This window comes from Cardiocondyla obscurior, linkage group LG11, assembly GCF_019399895.1.
Source record: "Cardiocondyla obscurior isolate alpha-2009 linkage group LG11, Cobs3.1, whole genome shotgun sequence".
Taxonomy (NCBI): Eukaryota; Metazoa; Arthropoda; class Insecta; order Hymenoptera; family Formicidae; genus Cardiocondyla; species Cardiocondyla obscurior.
Window position 1 is genome coordinate 1,214,542 of NC_091874.1, and position 22,102 is coordinate 1,236,643.

The 22,102-nt window shown below is 39.8% G+C and overlaps 2 protein-coding genes across 5 annotated transcripts in view; one reads left to right on the top strand and one right to left on the bottom strand.

Moving 5' to 3' along the window:
* The window catches only part of Rsh (Rap GTPase activating protein radish), a 108,665-nt gene extending 100,832 nt beyond the window's left edge, over nucleotides 1-7,833 (top strand). For 3 of the 4 annotated variants that reach the window (XM_070663072.1, XM_070663075.1, XM_070663073.1), the window contains 4 exons: nucleotides 633-784; nucleotides 910-1,016; nucleotides 1,389-1,913; nucleotides 1,987-7,833. In XM_070663072.1, the coding sequence (XP_070519173.1) occupies nucleotides 633-784; nucleotides 910-1,016; nucleotides 1,389-1,913; nucleotides 1,987-2,139 (937 nt within the window). In that variant the 3' untranslated portion in view covers nucleotides 2,140-7,833. The remainder of the gene's footprint in view (nucleotides 1-632; nucleotides 785-909; nucleotides 1,017-1,388; nucleotides 1,914-1,986) is intronic. The other variant, XM_070663076.1, reaches the window with a different exon arrangement.
* A 722-nt stretch (nucleotides 7,834-8,555) lies between these two features.
* Nucleotides 8,556-10,969, bottom strand: Tip60 (Histone acetyltransferase Tip60). Its single transcript, XM_070663077.1, is given in 6 exon segments — nucleotides 8,556-9,012; nucleotides 9,014-9,098; nucleotides 9,172-10,252; nucleotides 10,325-10,393; nucleotides 10,670-10,727; nucleotides 10,831-10,969. Coding segments are annotated over 6 exon segments (1,377 nt in total). The 5' UTR covers nucleotides 10,876-10,969; the 3' UTR covers nucleotides 8,556-8,973.
* Between the last annotated feature and the right edge of the window lie 11,133 nt (nucleotides 10,970-22,102).

The window sequence follows — 22,102 nt, forward strand, 5'->3', positions numbered from 1 at the left end:
TGTCGAATGATACGATTGACATGGTAGATTCACTTTAATTACTCGATTTTAGAAAAAAAAAGATAATTATCGCTTAAAATTTTACAAGTGAAGTCTGTCGTTTGTTCGTCAATACTTTCCTAAGAGGTTCTTCATCTCTTATCATCTGTATTTCAAAGAAAAAAAAAAAATATGTACGTTATAATTTGTTATATCACGTATCTTTCTTTTCGTTTACTTTCATTATCGTGAATAATGTTAGTTAGTGCAATTCACAATTATTTTTCATATTCTAAATTTCACGTAATAGTCGGTCGTACCGATTTAATCAACCAAAAAAAAAAAAAAAAAAAGAAAACTGTTTACATCATTGGTATGCAATTCGATAAATTGTGCGCACAAATTGTTTGAATCTTTCGCACGTTGTCAAGTATACAGATTGTTAATTTCGAGAGTGAGCTTTCGTCGTTGTCTCGTTTTTGTTTCATGATTTTATATTCGATATTTGTCTCCTTCAATTATATTTCTCCCTTCCCGCCCCTCGCACCCGGTATCCCTGTATTTCCGCGTAAAATCCCTGCAAATCCCGAAATCTCCATACCTCGAGGTGCCGCTCCGCGGTTTCTGTGAGATACTGGTTCTGATGTGTTTAGGCCCAAAAGTGTCCCCTCGTCACCGATGGTGAAACGGGCTTTCTCGCGACTGGGAACGATCACGGCGGGATGGGGTAGGAGCATCAGAAAGCACGGCAGCACTCTGCAAAGCGAGGACCGGAAACGGTGGGCCAGCTCGCAGGATTGCAGCAGTACGTGTTTCAACTTTTATAAGAAACGGGATCGATTTGTTTTATATCGGATACTTTTCAATGCATCTTTTGCGATAAAGTAAAAAAAGAAAAAGAAAGCAGAGTTTGAACCTTGCCTTTTACAGATAAGGAAGCGAAAGATAAGGACAAAGCCCAGTCGTTGGCAGTGCCGCGACTCAGCGTTTGCGCGGACGCGCAGAAAGTAGATAAAGCCAAATTAGCGCAAACCGAGGTGAGCTGGACGTCGATGATTAATGCGTATTTCGATACTGAAGAAAACGATTGAAGAGAATTTTTGGAAAGTGCACGTTATCTTCGAAATTAAAATTTACTGAGAAATATGTAATCAGTTCGTTAAAATTATGTTTAATAATGATAATATTTTGTAATGTATTTTGTAGAATTAAACATTTTTGTTCTCTATTATTTTGCTATAAAATAAATTTTGATATTTAATATATTTTTCTAATTGCTGTTGTTTTTTTTTTTATTAATAAATCAATTTAATACTCTAAGAAGTATTATAAATTTAAAAAATCTCAATGCTGCAACTTTCGTGATTTGCAGTCCGTTTTTTTCTATTAACAAACGTAAATATTTTCAGTTTGACATCATCGAATTTGATCCGGACACTTTCCGAATTCTGCTCGATTACTTGCACACCGGATCCTGCCCACTGACGTGCACAAATATACCTGGTCTGATATGCGCCGCGGAGCACTACGACTTGCCCGAACTCCTTCAAGCCTGCTTTCATCATGCCAAGCAATTTCTCAGGGTCGAGGTCGTCTGCGTGATGCTGTGCACCCTCGAGAATTACTACTGGCGTTACACGTCCGCCTCGGAACTGGTCACCATGATTCTCGCGTTTATCGAGACGCGGGCTGAATTGCTTTTCAATCATCCGGACTTCGTAACTTTGAGCGAGTCGATGGTGCAACTGATCATGACCCGTAGCCTTGAACTGCCGGAAATCAAGAAGTTCGAGGCGATGCTGAATTGGGCGAAGCATAAAGTCAAAACTACCAAGTCGTCAAAGATCGACGCCAAGGTGGAATACACATGCATCATGACCAGACTCACCAAGGAACTCACGTTGCATAAGATATCGCCACAAGAATTAATCAGAGTGAGTGTAAAAATAAATATATATACAAAGTGTTCCAAAACACACAGAAAAAAAAAATGTCTCGTCTTTTCAGATTGTACTACCGTCAAAAGCTATAAAGAACGAGACGATCCTCGACACTCTGATGTACCAAGCGAATACAGGCATCTACAGAAACATCGACAGCTGTTTGGAGGCGTACGAGAGGAATTTGCAGAATCAAGAAAGTTTCGATTACGGAATATGAAAGTTAACCAACACGCGTAAGGTGCCTGAAAAACGCGTATCGATAAAAGACCCATAAGTCTCTTGATAATGGGAAATTTATTCTCTTGCGGTACCTTATGTCGTGTTATTAAATATTATACGTGAATAATTAATATCTTTTCGCGGTAATGATTTGCAATGCATTCCGACTGCGACGTGTCGATAATTACACTGCGAGACCTGACGCAAATTATGATAGATTTCTCCGATTATTAATCAAGGTCGTTTGCTGAGCTCCCGGCGAATAAGTTTAAACATAATCTCGACTCCATCCGCGGTTAAACTTTATTCGACACTCGTCCGCAGTAATTCAATTACATCTGCCGGTTGATGGATGGTCACGTCGTCTATGAAACGAGCAACACTATGCTGACATTAATGGAGATACACTTGATAAAAAGATACCGAAGGTTTCTTTAGAAAATTATTCAAAGATTCTAAAAGGTCTAGGAAGTTTTTCGTTTAAAAATCTTTCGTCGTTTCCATTATCGAACGATGTCTGTTAATTTTATAAAATATTAGCTCACGTTTGTGATTCCATATCGTTGCAGAGAGCGTTATTTTTGATAATACGAGCTCTTCCAAGCTGTCGTAAAACAGCGAATACATATTATATCAATAAATCAAGCAGGGAATATAAAACAGGAGACATGATGCATCACCCTCGTGTTAAAGTTTCGTAAATAGGCATTATCAATCTTCGCGGACTTCGTTATTAATATATTCTTAATATGTAATTAATAAAATTAAATGTGAAGTATCGATTGAGACGCGGATTACGCAGGATAAGGCACAATTTTCATACAGTTTGTGCGAGGATTCACAAACGAAACTACCGATCAGTTAAAAGTCAAAATAATTAATTAAAGACTTTTATTATATTTCAATACCGCAGGTGAAAACGTATGGGTAATAATAACCCATAGAAACGTCATCTATCACCTTCGACTTTGATATGACGGCAAAGACCGAAGTAGTAAAGCAAAATCACCGGACGATACGACATTATTGTAAGGAATTAAAAAAAAAAGACAAAAAAAATTACTTTGACGATATCACCGATCAGAAAAGCTTTGGATTAATAGTGCGCATTGGCGGCACTTAATAAATTGCGAAGTACACGACAATCTGTATCATAAAAGAAAACGTTAATAATATAAGAGTGGATTACTATTACGTTTTTAAGCTTAAAAAGATATATATAAATATACATATATAATATATATACGTATCGTTATGTATACATAAGAGTAAAACGATAAACGATGAAAGACAACAATAATGCTACGTAACATTAGCGCTAGTAAAATTGAGATCTGATACAATAACGATAGCAGCGCAAGCGAATTGATTTTGCATGCCGGAAGGAAAAGAGTAAAGATATATGTATACATATACATATGTATATATGCACACATATATGTATGTATATACATATATTAATTCCAGGTCTGTTCTGTTTTCTATCGTAGATTTTATATTTTCGAATAACTCTAAGACAGAGATTCTAAAATCCACGAAGAAAGGGCAGGCTGGCGAAAAGGTTTTTCGCGCGACAACGCGCCGGGCCTCTATTTAATTTTGCAAAACGACTCCCTAGAAAGGGAGCCGTTTACTCGTGGCCGCAAAATTTTTTATCACACAATCATGAACTACTTGACCTTCCTGTTCTACAAGGAGAGGAGGACATATCGACGATCTTTCTCCGACGAAAGAATGAATTTATGAGAGATAAAAGATTCTCACTGAAGTCACCTCGTGACTTCGACGAGTCTTTGCGAATATCAAACGAAACCACATCAGTCTGGTTTCGGCAGCACTTTAAACAATTATATCAAAAAAAAAAAAAATAATAATAATAATAAATTGGGAGGCAAAGGGAGAACAAATGCGATTAGAAATCGCACGGTTTAACACGCGGAATAATTACATTTCGCGAACAATGCTCTCTTTCCGAAGATATTTTTCAGAAGTCGATCTCTTCTTCGATGTTTCAAAGGAGGAAATATTTTTACACGATCTCAGTTGGTCGTCCGCGATACGAAGTAATATTTTCAATCGCCGATTCCCCGCTGTATATTGTGTTATTATATATGTAACAAGTAATACTATGGTGTAATGTGCGTAAAGATAAAAGGCCGTTAATCCTCAACCACTACAATGAGTTCAAATTAATAATAGTACAATCGGAGCTGTTAGAAAAAAAGTGGTTACTACAATTACGAATACTTTACCTTGTAATCGTAATCATGTTTTTTTTTTTTTTAATTACAAGTGATCGTAATCATTTAATAATTGATTACCAAAATTACTACTTATACAGCTCTAAGTACAGTCCTTTTTCTTTTAGTTTTTTTACTCTTTGATTCCTGTTACAAAATATTATTAATAAAAAAATGCTCGATGTTTTATGTTTTATCGAATGTAGTAAGAGAATTAGACACAAATAACTTAAAAAAAAAAAAAAAAAAAAGATATGTTCTTTATTAGTTCCAGTTAATCTCATTGTAGCCGTTACTTCCAAATGCATAATTATAATAGTTGAGGATTAAATCGGTCTCCTTCCACCAGAAGTGGAGGACGCCAAACTGTTAAGTGTCTTATTGTTCAAGCGACTAGACGAAAGTAGAGTTTTGAAATATCGTCGTTCGATTAAATCTAATTATTTCTGTATTTAAATTTTTTCACGTTAATATTTATTTCAATTTTATTATTTCTATTAACAAAAAGGTTTTTTATAAACACATTTTTATATGATAGAAGAAGGAAACGTAAATAGTGGATATAATTATTTTTCTAATCAATTTTTAATTAATTTTTTTTAACAACGCACTGGTGAAATTCAAAATTCTACTTCGTCAGTGTGTAAGCATAGTTTTAGTGTGTGTGATCGAAGTGTATTTGATTATTCATTGTGTCTATGATGTCTCTCAATCTATGGAGAGACGTATGACATCTTTCAATCTGTGAAGAGACGCGCCATAAGCTCCTTATTCATTATTATATTTATCATGGTAAAACTCGGTGCAGATTCACTCGAGATAATATTTTTTACAACATATTGAGACATGTTACTGTCGTAATTACGATTACGTAATTGCATGACATTTTAGAAAATTCGATATTTGGTCACTTTTCACTTGATAATTTTTTCCTAACTACAGCAATCAAAAATCAAAATAATTCACGCTGATATTAATTAATCTTGCTTTAAATAAAAAATAACTTGAATCTGCACTTGAGTTTGCCCGAAAAAAAGATAAAAAAAGATATATATATCACGAATCAGTACAAACTTACGCCTGTTGTGTATAACTCTTCCTCCTCTCGCGCTGTGGCACGAGTATATACTAATGTACAAAACGAAACATTTTTTACTGTACTCGACGACAGTCCAGGCGTTGCTCGTTGTCAAGAAAGATAAGACAAAAAGAAAGGAAAAAAATGTAACACGCCGCGACAAGGCATGACAACACCCCCTCAAGAACACCCAGAAAAAAAAAAAAATAAAAATTTGAAAAAAAATCATCGAACGCCATTCTGTCCAGCCATTGCCGCCTATTGTTCAACTGTACATTCATGCAAATGTGTAAAGGAATTGTTTCGCAGAGACATAGAGAAGTGGAAGCAAATAAATAAAAAAAAACAGAGAAATACATATATATTAAGATGTAAAAACACACACACAGACACGCATATGGTGTACATGTGCACATATAATGATAAAAAAAAAGAGAGAATGAGAGGGAGAGAAAGTCTAATGCGATAAGTCAAAACTACATAACGAAATACTGTGAGCCACGTGAGCGGACTTCGGCGAGTAAGTGGAGTAAGTGAACATAATATCAGACGCACATTGAGCCAAACCTCCGAAAAGTAGAGAAAAGATTACGTTGTTAAGAACGTTACTTTGCCGTAAAGGTCTACGTTTATCTCTACAAATTTTCCTAGACTAATTTATTATTAAATAAATTGTCGCGAAGGATTAAAAGCTGTAAGGTTGTCGGGATTTGCATTTCGTTTCTCGTTTGCGTTGCAAGTGTAAATTTTATCGGTAACGTTCTGTTGTACACTTACCGTCAGGAATGGCGTTCGTGGTGCTGCGACGGCGGCTAGCGTACGTGATCTTGGCGTGGGGTGCGTCGAACTTCACACGAAGCACGTGCGTAGATACGCCGCGGAGCACCGATTACAGAGGACTGAGGGAGAACGCGGCCTACTACACCTCCCCACACTCGGCGGCCGAGAGTGAGGAGGGGGGGGAGTCACGTACGCCAGCCGCCGTCGCCGCTCGTCGCAGCAAATGCCATATCTGCTTTTAAGTGTAAATTTTATAGCGAACGAGACGTTTTAACGATTAATCCACTCTAATCGTACAAATCAAAATGCTGTTATAAATTTTATCAAGCAGTTGTATATATATACTATATATATATTGTCGCTGTTTGCACATATTCCAATGGGCTGTTAAATATGTTAATTGAGTATAAATTTTAATGTCACCTGGAAATAAAAATGACGGTGTTTGTATATAGATGTGCCGCTGCATCGTGCAGGACTCAATGTGTGCCTGGCTGAAGAGTAATCTCTGTGTTCTGTGCGATGTACGAGGGTTGTGCACGTAATTTTAAGCGCTTCTCGAATTATTCCGGTATGCATCTGGTTCTTCGCGCGATAAGTCTTACAAAATGCCGTTGTTGTGATGCTGTGTACGTGTTATCATTCTTATCTTGTTAAATGCTCGCTGTTCTTCTCGACATTATACCGCTGCCATTGGATTTTCATCGTCTCGTTGTTGTTGTTGTTGTCGTTATTGTTAAGAGGGAAATTGTCCGTTCGATTGCACGCACAAATGCAGCGGCGAGATGCCACGATAATCTTTTCTTTTTTTTTTTTTTTTACGGCATCGCGTTCTTTTCCAAATAATTTTCATACATAAAAGTTAGAGTCGTTGCTCTCGACTTATGCGGCTTGTATAGTCTTTTCCGTGTAAGAATATCCAATTATTCACCAATTTATAATTAATCAAAATAATTTTTTTTTTTAGTTTATTCGGACGGATTTCATTATATTGCTAAAATTCATTTATTACGTTTGCAGCTCTTGGAGCTTCATAATAACGTGATGTCGAATATATGTTTACGTAGATTTACGTAACTAACAGTGCGTGTAACGGACAGGGTTACCGAATATCAATTTACGCAAATATCAAAGAGCATTTCCGGTTTCATGCGATCATATCGATGTGAGATCACTGTGACCTGACAATTATGAAAAGTGCGTGTACACGAGTTTCTTCCTTCCGCTTGTCGTCGTGACGAATTTTAGGAACTCGCCGTGTCGCGCTTACGTGGTAACGAATACAGATAAAAATTATAAACAAAGATTTATTGTATATGAAGCTACTGTGATGTTACTGTTGAATATAAAAAAAAATATATATATCTATATATAAGAATATATACATATATATATATATACATAAAAGATGCTGTATTTAAAGTCGTGTCTAAAGATTGTTTTCTTTTATCTCCTCGCTCACCGAAACAAAGTCTATCGCGAATCTGTGAAAGTGAAATTGTAATTTATATTCGTACGAGCAAACTATTTTTTAAAAATGACAATGTGACTGATCTATTATGTAATATAGGCAATAAAAATGTATTGTGCTAGATCCTTTCTACATGTATATTCATGACAAAAACCTCATCAGGCGTTCAGTGGAAGTGTACATGTAAAATTATTACTTTTCCCTCCTTCATTTCATTTGGTATACACCGCATCACGCGCAAATAAATTTTTTTTCAAGTATTGAAAATTTATAAAATATTAAATATATATGTGAAATATTCAATTAACATAAAAAAAAATTAGCATAAATCGAATTGAAATTTATTTTGCATTGGTAACTATAATGTTTCTCTGTTACAGAATAAAAATCAATATCAATGTACAATTGTACACGATGAATATTTACGATCTACAAACTTATAATACTACTTGCAAAAGATGTACAAATTTCAATTTTTTTACTTGTAACAAAGCCACTAAAAAATAAACACCGGACGGTATTCAATCAGAATTTAGAAAATTATTTACATTCAATTTTTATGATAATAAACTTTTATGATAATTTGAAGTTACTTTAAAATAATATTAATAGATTTATAAATTTATAATGCTCGTAACTCTAAGCCAACTTCACATCAGAAAAATGTACAATAAATTATATTGTGAAAAAGATGTATACATATATATACACGTAGATATAATGACAAATATGATACACGTCTTCATTTATCTTTGCTAAAAATTGAATTATAAATAGCAATCTGCTGACTGAATCTATACAAATAGTTCTCTATAAAATTTATGTACGCTTGAGTCGTGGAGGAATTGTATGTTATAAAATCACATTTATTTACAATTCTACAAGAGCAGTAGATTATTTGTACAAACTCGACTACTGTACAATGACAGTCGTTTGTGAATCTTTAAAAAAATTCTAATCATTATATTAAAACATTGCATTAAGGTATATGGTTGTTACAGCAAATATTTTGTCACAGAACTTGCGTAATATAAACCTAGCCCTTCTATTACCGAGATCTGCATATGTCGACAAGTTCCTAAAGCATTGTAATAAGCGTACATAACGCCAAATACAGTCTTATTAAAACGCTAAATTTATGAACCGTCCATGGTCACAAATTAACATATATATGTACAATTTTTGTACATCTATTTAAACCATACTCGATTTTTCAGAATGCCTGAAAAATAATTTCAAGACAAAAACAATAAAGTTTTATTGTCAACTCGAGCTAAATTCACCATTTAGCTCTAACACTCCAGTCTTTTGGTGTCCAATGTAAACACTTAGGATCTATTTTGATCTGTCTCTTTTCCATCGCAGTTGAGTGTTGTTCGATAATTTCCCTGCGAATAAAGATATACATCAGTATCAAGATCTCACAGAATTTAGGTAAACCTCTGTTTGACTGTAAATTACCTATTTAATGTTACAATATATTGTCCCTTGTAGTAGTTAATGAGATTCAGATTTTGCAGAGTCGATATGACGTCCTCTTTCTTGATCGATGTCAATTCAGAGATTTCGCTTATCGTTATTTGCGGCTTCTCGTTCTCTACCACAGGTTTTACGGTCAGCAAGATATCGAGTATCGTGTGAGCCCAGTAACTTCTGTACGAAAGTAAACCCAAGTCGGACAGTGGCTTTTCAGGAGAGCCGGTCTTTCCTTCGAATTTGGACAGTTCATATGAAAATTCTATTAACAGCCTACCATAACCTTTCCTCTGGTATGGTGGCAGTGTAAGAATACATGCTACGTTATGATCTTCTGTCGATTCTTTTTCTTTCGAAAAGTAGCCAACTATGTGAAACCCTCTGCTATCAAAGTCTGTCATTACATAAAACAAAAATGGATCTGTGTCATAGTAAAGGGTTTTGTGATCTAAGAATAGTTTAGCCAGTAGGCAAAGGTTTTGTGCATAATTCTTGTTCTTGCGGCCATCGATTTCGAAAAACGATATAGATCCCTTCCTATATATTTCGTTTCCAGGTGGATGCCGTAAATTGCACTTAACTAAATGTCGCTCCAAGCACTTTCGACTTTTTCTGTACTTTAAGCAGAATTCACAGATATATATACAAGTTAAATTCACCATTTCCTGTGGATATGGGCTAAAATACCAAGGTTTTATTCTATGGCGGCCTAATTCAATTAGTTCTACATTTTTCATCCTCGTGACTACATCGTCGTGATGATGTGCCACTAGTGAGCCAGTAGGCCTGGGACCTGGCGTTTGTGGTGGAGCATCTTGAGAATCCTCATTTTCTAAAAACGTTGCTTTTCTCTTTCTAGACATTTTCTTTTGCAGTGCCGCTTGTAGCACAGCATTTCCATTGACTGGCTCATTGCTAATGCTAATAGGACTAGGAGGTCTACTAACGGCCTGTTTTTTGGGGGTTGCTGCACCAGTTCCTGGAGCAGTTCCTTCACGACGTGGATACTGGACCTTTCTAGTATCCAAGGAATCTTCCATAACCCATTCATCTAATCGTTTGTTAACTAAAACAGCACAGTTTTGATAAAACTCGACGTCAACACTAATAAATTATAACCAATAAGCAATTTACTTACAGTCTACATAGTGAACATAATAGCACTTAATCCCTTGTACTTCCTTAAGGCTGATGATTTCAGCAAGTGCTACAAAACAAGAAAAATTTACTTAGATTACTCTGTCTTTTAATTTACATATAATTATATATATATTTAAAACCATTTTGAGTGCAAATACTATAAATATAACAAATCTTTTACAATAAAACAGTATATGTTTTGCTAAAACTCAATCCAGCTGCATGGTTGCAACCATAGTAAACTATGGAATATATTCTGATCTTCCGTAGAGAAAGCCGTACTTCTCGGCAACGACGTGCTCTTTGGAATGAACGGAACAACGCGTGTGCACGATTTACTTACGCCAATCGTCCGTTCCATGCATCCTGACCGGTAAACGGCAGCCTTCCACTAGCGAGTTCTGAAAGTGAGGTTAGATTAGCAACGTGCATCATGCGTTCACGGCGTTACGCGGATCTCCAGGAGCTCCGTTGTTATTCCAACATGTGCGTCGCGATACTTACCACCGAATCGCATATTGTCTCGCGTTCGTCGTGTTCCTCGATCATTTCAGTCCAAAATTTTGGTTGAATGCCGTCACCAAACACAATTTTGTTTTGAAGCGTTTCACAGTGCTGACACGAGCGCCATCCGCGCGAAATCATTCGCGGCTTGGCGTCTCGGTCGGGGATCAAAGGGAACGAAGGGTACTATAACCCTTCGTGCATCGGTCAACTAGGTATTTTTATATTTAATTGACCAGTAGCAAGATGTAATTTAAACTCGCTCGGACGATTCGGCACAATCTGCCTCGTGCATTTTAATTAGTAAAATGGAATTAAATTAGCGCGGAAATTATATTAACCGACGTAGCTGAAATGGTTCCCTACAAGGTTCTGCGTAACGATTGTAGGGCTAGATGGCACGTAACTGCTGAGAATTTGCGGTTCTACAGGGATAACTAATTCACCTTGTCGTTTAAACTTCAGAAAAACTTTCGGACTTGGTTTTAACGTGCTAAAGATTCTCGTATATATTTCTAATAACAACGACATAAATATATATAAAAATAAAAACGTGTAACATACGCGAAAGACAAATTAAAAAAAAAAGAAAAAAAAAAGATGACAATTAAGAATTAAAAAGCACATAAATAAAATAAAGTATGATGGCAAAAGTTAAAAAACTTTGTTTTTTCGTAATTAAAAAAAAAAGAAATTATTTCCAATCAATATAAATGAAAATATATAAATATTGAATCCATTGCGCGATTGTCACGGAACAGCAGCTGTGAATGAGATAGCTTATACCACGTAATTAAATATGGGGAGGCTAAACTTGGCTTGATGAACGTCGGAAGGGTGTATATCGGAAAATTAAATCACGCGATCCGGATCACGCCGAGGTTTCTCATTCTTACGCGTGGAATTTGTTCCCGAAATATGCCAACACAACGCGGTATGCATGAGCAATGTATTATCGTCGCTTACACCCCGCTAATTATTATCACTTGTAACAAGTATGCCATATGTACGATTTTTTCTTTCTACGATCGGTTCAGCGTGCGTAAAAATGTATCGTATATCTTTTCTTAAATTTAGACAAAGACTGGTAATTTGCAAGAGACTGTGATCTCGATATTATGATTTATTTTATAAATATTTGATTTATAAGACTGTAATAGTCGCGCGGAATTTTTTAAGAAATATTAACCTTCTCGTTATTAAAGATATCAAACTAATATTTAAATGTAGATGCAGACATAAAATGTTGTTTCGCATAAAAAATTTTTTTCCTGCCTTGTCGACAATCTCAGCGGCGCTATCTCCTCCGACACTTCTCGTATCCTTGTGCATACGTGCATAAGTGCATGCAGACACCGGTAAACGGTGCCGAAATATTTTTCGGGCTGTAGGGGGTGCGCGCTTATCTTCCCGAGAGATAACGCCCCGATACCGAAAATACGAGCCCGTTCGATCGACCGTGTCGTATCGAAAGCCCACTGCCGTCTCTCGAACGGAACCCCACCCGGTATGTATATCCCTATGCCTATGTATCGGCCGTATGTATTCACGTATGTGCACGTGAAGCTCTGCGGCCCTACACACGTACTCGCACACATCCGCAAATAAATGCATACGCGCGAGTGTGTGTGTGTACGCGTGCCGGCACGTAAGTGTGCTTCGCATCGGGCATATATAAGGGTTGATAGTGCCGGGCGAGCGAGTCACCCTTACGTGCAGGGCGTGGCCAGGGTCCACCAATCAGAGGACAGGGAAAATCTTACCGAAAGGCCAAATCGAACGAAGTAAAAATTTCAGCGGTCGCGTCAAACGCCGACGCCAAAGGGGATAAGCGCGGTTGATCCAGGCTTACATTTTCGTTACTTACCCCCGTGTCTTACCCCCGTGGCAACCCACGTCGCGTCACGCCACTCCCGAATCCCATTGCTCTCAAACGATCTTTCACGCGTGATTGCAATGCTACTTGAAGGCTCATTCTGCTGCCCACGAAACTTTTTTTTTACGGGGTTTAGTTTCTTCTTCGTCGAATGACGCTTCGAGCTTACCCTTTTTATTTGCGAACTTTACTAATCAATAATTACAGAATCTCATTTCGTGTGCGAAATTTAATTAATTAATTAATTCATAATAAAACTGATCGAACTGAAGCCGATCAATTTTCGTAAGAAAGTCGCGGAAGCTAAATCGTTTACGGACTCCGCGAAGGTTGTCGAAATTTCGTCTCGCGTAACTTAAAACTACATATATCGGAAACTGTGCGGGAAAGGGCAAAGGGAGATACGTATTCAAGGGGAAGAGCGTGTTGGAAGAGAAGACGAAGTGGTAGGGTCTGCGTTTAATAGCCGTAGTGTTACCTCGGAGGCCCTTCGCCATTAAGAATCCCGCAAGACCGTCTCGGGGAAGTGGCCCTTCCTCCCCGCGCGTGCCCTCGCCAGGCACCCACTCTAAGTCGGCCACCCTTCGGGCTTCTCCGGGACATATTACACCGCGCCCCGGTAACGTGGATACGATACGTGGCTATACATGTGCCCCTTATATATATATATACATATATATATATATTGCCGGAGAAGGTATACCACGGTACACTAAAATCATTAGAAGCACGTGCGGCTCGCAGCGCGCAGAATCCCGATCCCTTGCCATTAGAATGCTTAGACGACGACGCTGTCCTATCCGGGAGATCAATATCAAAACAACGGCGTGACCGCCCACAATCGTGAGACGACGCAAATCCCGAGGCTTTGCCACCCGCGAACGAATTCTGTCGGCACGGGAATACTTTTTCTCCACCGTGTAAAGATCTGCCCCGTCGAGGAACTCCGACGTAGGTGCGATTAATTGGAAAAATCACGGTCTAAATTGTCGAGGGGGAAAGTTGAACGGCGAGGAAGGTACAAAGTGAAATTCATATGCAGTTTCATCACGTCAAGTTTTATTAAACTTCTAAAAATAATTCGCCCGATCGTTGACGACATCTTATCTCTCTATTTTTTTTTAAATTTCTGTAAAGTAAAGTTTTAAAGCTTTTTAAGGTAAATTTTTTAGAGAGAAAAAAAGAGGAAAATAGAGAAAATGAGAGAAATCTTTGTATCTCGTATTCTAATTATTAAAAAAGATATTCTTTACGTTCAGCGAAGTTGTCTCGCGACGGATCGCTTAAGTAACACCGAGTAACGACCTCGTTGCCTATGTCATCATCTTCATGTTTTGACCGCCAGGCCGAAGGGAAAGAACGCCGCTTATACAATCTTGGCGCATCTACTTTTCTAAATTACGTTGCCCTTCTTCGCCGTCTCGGTTCGCGCATATAAGGGGTCCGCCTCAAAGGAGAAAGAGCGGGCGAAAACGAGCGACGGAGGGTGCCGCGAGATGTTGAGGACACCGCGAAAGAGAAAGAGAAAAAAGGGGAGAAAGATGGAAAAAGAGCGTGCGAAAAGGAGATAAAGCGAGATGGTGAAAATAAGCGAGCTGCAGAGAGAGACCTGGGTACTCTCTCCGTTGTGCTGCTTAAAATTCATAAGGCGCTCTGTTTACTTACTAAAGATACGCGGCTTGCCCCCGTCACACCCCAAACCTGTGTCCCCCGTGGTCGTCCACGTCACCCCCGCGCTTCGGTGACGCCACGCGAGCGCGCCGTGCTTTATCGCGAAAAATAAAATTATTGGTCGCACTTTTCTTTACGCAAACGGCCAAAGAGCGGACAAACTCGCGCTCTTCGTTCCCTTTTTGTCGTCACGCCGAGAGAATTTCAAGGCGCGAATTTTTCCGCAATGTTTAAACCGAATAAGAGTCTACGCACCACCCTCGTTCTCCACGTTCGTTCTCGCTGAATCTTTCCGTCAGGCTAAAAAAAAATCTCGTATACGTTATCTCAAATGGGTTATTTAATTACCGGCAAGAAAGATTTGTATACAATAGTCTCCTTCGGCAATGAAAAAAATGATAATAATAAATCTAAAATTGATTGCAATCGGAAACTTTAAAGCGGTCGATCAATTATTACTGCAAGTATAATTACCGTGTTGTTTTTAACGCAGGTGCTTTCGGAGTTTCAAAGTTAAAAAATTTTAAAGTCTGACTTGTATTAAATATAAATTTGCAGCCTCGAGTCGCGCGCGCGAATCATTGAGCACAAGACAATCGAAGTGTCAAGCCCGGATTTTTTTCATCAGCTGAGTTTGCCCATTTATTACCTTGTACCCCTCGGTCTCGGCCGCGCGATTCGCAGGACCCGACGGCCTGTTAATTAGCGCGAGGGGCGCGATTATAAACGCCACTTCGATCGGCGTCGGCGGCGCGCGCCGACAGTAAATCAGCTGCCGCCGCGGGCGACCTTGCGGGCAAAGAAGAGGAAAAGTCGTTCAAGGCTGAAGAGAGAGAGATCGGCACGACTTGGAGGGACTTGGAAGATGGGCGACGGAAACGAGATAGTCGTTTGATTATGTCGGACGAATTTTCTTAACGGCCTGCTTGCCGTCGACAACGCCGTCATGCGTATACTTCTTCCGGATGTGAGTGTGCATGTATGTCTGTGTGGCTTCACTCACACCCACTCTGCCGCGTTATAATCTCGTTGCTCCCGGCGACGTCGAATAAAGTACTTCCCGGTACTGCCGGTAACGCGAGGCACCAACTATTAACTCATTAGTCGAAGTTCTTCGTATTATCGCATTCTCTTTGAGAGACCGCGCCGGTGTTCTCGTACTTACGGCACCGGTACGGTCTTACCCGCCAGGCGGATTGGATCGGGCGTTTGAGGAAGACGGAAGTGGAAACAGAAAGGGAAAGAGAAAAGCACGCGAAGGTAGAGAAGGACGGCGTGCGTGGTGGGTGAAAGGAGTGGGTGGGCAGATGGGTGGCGGTGTGCGTTGCGGATGGTAGAAGCAGTGACGCCGTGCTCACAGAGCTGAGATGGAGAGCTATAGATGACGGAGGGTGGCCGGAGGAAGAAACGGGGGTGGGTGGCCGACGGTAGAGCGTATAGGTAGCGGTAAGGGTTGGTGTGGCACGGCGAGGATGGTGGCAGCCACGGAAGAGCAGGGCGCGACGGGGGTTGCTGGCCGGAGAAAGGGTAGCAGGCAAGCGCGGGGGTGGTTGCACGCCCGGCATTGTTTCGAACAGGCGTGTACACGTACATACATCTATTTGGCACATAGGTAAAGCATCTTAGAGACCGCGTAGAAGGGAACTACAGCGGTGTAGAGCTAGAGGAAGGGTTGAGGGGGCGAGCGAGGGGGGTAATGGTGGGCGCGAGGACTAGAAAGGGAGACGAACGTGAGTATAGAGAAGCAGAAGCAGAAGCAGAAGCAGAAGCAGTAGCTGCGGCAGCGGCGGTGGCAACAGCCAGCCAGCCAGCCATCTTGCCACAAACTTGACTCGACCAATCAGCGTCGAGGCTGTGGTCACCGTTGTACCTTCGGCCCCTTACCCTCCCACGTCCTGCTGCTTTTCCCTCCGGCTTGGATTCCCTCCGTACCTCGCGCGACGTGGCTCTTCCTCGCCACTACTTGCTCCTCGGGGTCTCTTCTTCCTCGGTAGATCTGCAACAACCTTCGTAGCAGCACCTGCCAGCCAACCCTTTAATTCTAATCAATTTACTCTTGCGCAAGACCCCAACCCCTCGTGCAAGCGTATCCTCGTGAGCGCGACCTCACCCCCTAAACCCTTACTTGCTACTGATGTCCCTGCCGCCCTCCCGTATCCCGCAGCCCGTCACTCAACTCGAACGATCCTGCTACATCCGATAACGGAACGTCGTTATTCGACCGTCCGGGACTCTCTCGGTAACCGGCTAAATAATTAGCGTGGGGGAGATTAATCGCCGGGAGTTAAGTTGAGGCTGCGCGTTAACGACTCTCCCGTGACCCACACCTGTGCGCCGGTTCAGGACACTCTCGGGATCGGCGTTCAACTTTAAAGGTTTTAGTTCCTCGTAATTCAAAAACTCGGACGAAGCACCGCAAATAAATCCGGAATCAATTCGAGCCAGCTTTAACAAATTGCCCGCTTTTGAAAGGCCGCGGAAAGTCGGCCTGAAGCGAAATAACGACGGCAGGTTTTCTTTTTTAATTCTATTTACTTTTTTAATTCTATTTACTTGTAACGTCGCTAATTTACTTTCCGTACGTTCAAAGTACTTTTTGCAGAAAGCGAGAAAATCGCGCGGGACGCGCATTGATCTTATAATGCGGTACACGCGGTATCTATTGCGCGAAGTTCGCGGGGTAAAAATAGTTAGGAAACTTTGTACTGGGTCGCGAGAGGCTAATGATGAACGTAAGTTAGCGCGGCATATGTGGATGGTATGAATAATTCGATCGATCCGGATCCCAACGCGATGGCTGAAGTTTACGCGTGCTACGTTTGGCGGAGTTCGGCGGTGCTTGCATAATTTAGTTAATGGCTCGTAGACTAATGGTTAAAGTCCATGCTTAAGCGTCGTACCAAGAACCCTTCCCCCAAAGAATTCGCCTCGGGATTCCATGCAGTTGCCTTCTCATGTTCCAATTTGCGGCGCGCCTCTACATTATTTTCACTATTCAACGTCAATAATGAGCGCTAAAATTTCCGATAAACGAACATTTCTTTTTTCCTCACTCTTTCTTTTTTTTTTTTTTTTTTAATGCATTATTTTTTAATGCATTTTTTTTAATGCAAGTATCTTAAGTTTAAATAATTTTGTAAAGGGATAATTCGACAGTCAGATAAAGAAATCTGCAGTCGAGAAGAAATATGTATGTGTTAAAATAAAGACAGAGAAAAAACAACAACGAGAAGAATTTATAAAAATATGCGCACTATTCGTATTCGCTAATACAATACGTCGATGATATGCATTACGGAAATGGTGATAAATCTGTTTCACGGGCGAGGAAAGAGCTCCTCCGCCATGTGCCGCTCGGGAGAAGGTGCAAAAATACGTCTCCTTTATCGCCGCCGATATATCGGCCGTATTGCACGGCCGCGGCGGTGATAAAGCTGTCTCAAATAAATCGGGAATGTCGGGCCTGATTACACATCGTTTCGAAGGACTGGCAGAGAGTGAGCGCGGCTTAGCGACACATCTCCGATCCGATCGCGGGAGCAGCACAATCATCCTACCCGATCACTTTCTTTTTTCTTCTCGCGCGAGTTGACGGCGTATTCGGCTGATGGCCTGATCGAGTGGCAGGGGATTCCGGCCGACGGTGAAGGAATAGACGGAGAGCGCGATTTATTTATGCCTGTGATTGGAAGAATCGGGGAACCCGAGGGCTTCTCTTCGCATTAATACCGGAGGGTCCTTCGCGGGATGGCTTCCGTTCCTACGATTCTGACACGACCACGCATCTCACTTTATCGCGAGAAGCCAGGCTCTTTCTCGAAATCGCGGGGATCGTTTAACCGCGCGGTTTTCCGAGATCGGGATCGACGATAAAAGATAAAGATATCTTAAAAAAAAATTTTTTTTCTACGGAGTATATGCGCAGCGATTACTACGTGCCATTTGAATGTCGCTAACTAATACAAGAGCCTGCGTTAACTTTCGAAATCACGTTTTGTAATCCTGCGTGGCGACCTGACGAGCATCTTGCACAGAAGGACGTGAACCTGTCGGCATTTCTCAAACTCGTTATAATAAGCGACGCGTGCACGTGAAACAAGTTTATTACCCTTTAAGAGTTTCTAAGCAGTCCCGACACCCCGAGGAGGGGTTGCTCTCGAGGTCTTAAGTTCCTGACACTTTAACCTGTCGAGAAAAAGTACCTTAATTTTCCTGTGGAATTTGCCGAAGCTAAAATTTGCCGTTTATTCATGCCAGATTATGTGCTTAACGGTGGTACCGTAATTTTTTTTTTTTTTTTATAAATCATATATTATTTATTACTATATATTATCCTTTTGCAATGTATTATATTCTGAATAATTATTAAATAAATTAAAAAAGAAACTGATATATAATACTCGTGATAGTATAATCGCCCTCAAGATCACGTCAAACGAAAACTGTCGGTGAAAATTGCATTAAATGGGCGCGATTAATAACGAATGAGCAATCGACCGCCACCGAGAATACTTAATTGATGTTCAGTGATAATTATAACGCAGACACGCTGAGTCCCTATCATTAACGGTCCTCAAAATCGGCCGTCTGCCATCCGAAATAGCTCCAAGTTCAACAACGTGTGCTCTTGTTTCGATTTTTCATAACGCGAATGTAAGCAAACTATCCTATAGATTTTATTGTTAAGAATTATCAAAAGAAATTTGCCATTTATAAATCAAATTTTTTTTTAGAGAGTGCATTAAATAAAACAGTTCCAAACTTACATTTATGCATCACTCCATCGCCGATCGTCGGTGTCGCATAATTGGTCTCGTCTCTGGGTGGATGACAACTAGAACAAAAATAAAAAAGAAAGTTAAAGAGGATGAGAGCGTGCGCGGGTTAATAAAGCAGCGCGAGTACGTTTTTAATTCACGCAAAACTACTTAATAAAGGAAATGAATGCGTGGCTCTTTTGACTGTTTGACGAGCAAAATGTGAACGGGGAAGTCGCGATTAATCCGCGAAGAGCGAGTTGGGGTGGCAGCGGTGGTGTGGAGGACAACGGGAAGGAAAAAAAAAAGAGTAAAAACATGGACACAGAGGCGCTCGAGGGGTAGTCGATCTTTTTCTCGGGGGGGAAGGTGGATCTCACCGACATGCGCGACATAGCGACGACGCCGACGACGACGACGACGGGTCGAGTGGTTTTCGAGCTAATAAAAAAATTACCCCGCCGCATGAAACCCGACGACGTATAAAACGTCGCTGAATACGACTCACCCTTCCGTCGTTGCCGCCGTTGTCGCTGTTGCTGCTCTAGCTCCCATCCACCCTCGCGCAAAAAAAAGAAGAAATATACGGAGTCGACACCCTTTCGGTCTACTTTTATTTATTTACTGTTAGACTGCATTCACTAATTTACTAAATTATCTATCGTGCCATATAACGTTGAATTATTTTCTCCGGATACGTGCACAATCACAAAAGAAATGTGCCAAAATCCAACATATACTTCAGATATTAATCAGCATGTTTTTCGAATTGAATTTGTGAGCAAGAAAGATCAATATTCAAATCTTTTTTCCCTCCTAGCCATTAAATTGGCAATAGTGCCAAGTGTAATACAGCAACTAAGGTTCTACAATATTTATAGAAAATCTTGCAATTTTTTTTTAAACAAAAGGAAGCACTGTGAAATTAAAAGAAATCTTTAAAATGTGAAACCAGTTAGAAAATCAAGAAAAGGGAAATCACTTAAAGAGATAAGTAACTTCTAATTTGAAATTCACTCTTAGCTGCAACCTTCTAAGTTACTTTCAACGCAACCTGGCCGCTAATTAAAAGCAGTTCACGTGTCTTTAGAGACCGCGTTTGCAAAAGAAAACCAGACAAGACTTTTTAAACTGCCCTTATCCTTCTTGCACAATCTCTGCGTCTCGTTCCTCGCCTTTCTTCGTCATTTCTTTCTCGCATTTTTCTCTCTCTGCTTTTCCTCTTCGATACTTCTACTTTTGTCTCTCTCTTCATTGTGTCGTTAAGGTATTCTCGCTCGCTTTTTCCAACTTTCCGGCTTGGCGCTGGCAGGCCGGCTTAATTATCGTTCAAGTGTTCTTTAAAGAGTGAATTACACGCTCGATATTTACTCGGAGCTTTTCACTTTCGGTCGCGTCTTTCGTCGCGTCGCATTTTTTTTTTTTTTCTTCCCCCTCGTTTCGCTTCGCGGCTGCGCTTTCTGATGTATTCGTGAAATAAAAGGGACAGTGAATGGAAGAGGTAAGTAATTCATTGACGTTATTTTTCTTACACCTTGCGTAGCTTTTTGTACGCCTATAACTTTTTATCAAGTTTGCGACGGTTTTAACAGCCCTCCATCGGTTTCTTATGCCCTATTTTCGCGCATGTATTTTCTTTAAAAAAGAAGCAGGATCGACTTTTTAAATGTCATCGAGTTTTTATTACATGTACATTTATCTACGCATAACATTGATAGCCTTCGTACCTATATTTTATTTGCAGCTTACATTTCGTCAATGGTTATAGTATATTTCATGCGAATTGACGAAAGGAAAAATCGAGACAGAAAGAGAGTTCCGAACTGAAGAGGCTAGAAGACTGCAAGAATAACGATTTGTATCGGAAAAAGAATTTTCTTAGTGAGGCTGGCAAGTTAAAGAAGACAGCTTTCCAAATCCTTTTATCATTTTTCCTGTAACAGTTATACTGTTAAGTAAGACAATAAGAGAGAAGAAAAGAAAAGTATTGTGTTTTTTGCAAAAATATTTTTACACCAACGATAAATCGCCACGGTTGCAATTTGCACAATTTTATAAGTGCGTTGCTGACTTTTGAATTTTACTTTCCGAGGCATAGATAATATTTAATTTAATTAAATAATTTTAATTTACTAAAATTAATTAAAATCTAGTTCTAACGAAAGACAAGTCGAAACAAAGAAATTTTCTAAAACTTAATTAATTGAAGAAACTCTTTAACACATTTAACATTTGATTTCATTTTATTTAATTTTACTTTTTTTTTTAAATCCCTTTTGTGAACACTTCAAGAGAAAGGTGGGCCAGGAAACTCGAGTGCAAAACGGAGCTAAGCAAAAAAAAAAAAAAAAATCGACGTTCATTACCGCTCGTTTCGAGCCACGAGGCAGGAAAATGCGGGCGTCTTGGGGTACTTAAACATCGCGTTTTCTATGCTCGAAACGCAAGGCAAGTTGCACTTTCATCTTGAGCTCAATTCAAAGTAGAAAGGAGTCGACTCGTGATGTTCATTCTTTACGCAGAATGATGGAAAAATTCATGTCACTTGTTTACCAAAGCAAAGTGCGCTTTCTTTCCTTCTGTTTCGTTATAAAATAGAATGAATATCTATAATATATACTTTTTAAGCTTATATTCTCATCCCTGCCAATAATGAACAACGTATAATGATAACTGCATACAAGCTTAATATCAACATTACAAAAAAATAATTTTTTATTACTTATTAGAATTATTTCGAATATTTTTTCATTTCAAAAATCAAGCAGTGGCGTGACAATCAGGCAAATTTCCAATTCCCTCCGTCCGTCCCTTTAACAGCGACGGATACGAGTCAGTCCCTTGGTTCTTCGTATTTTCTTCCTTCCCCATTCGATTTTCCACCATTTCCCGATCGTCCGTTTCCCCCTCATCTCGTCCATTTCCATCAGTCTCCAGTGACGTTTATACTTTAGAGAACGGACCCGGG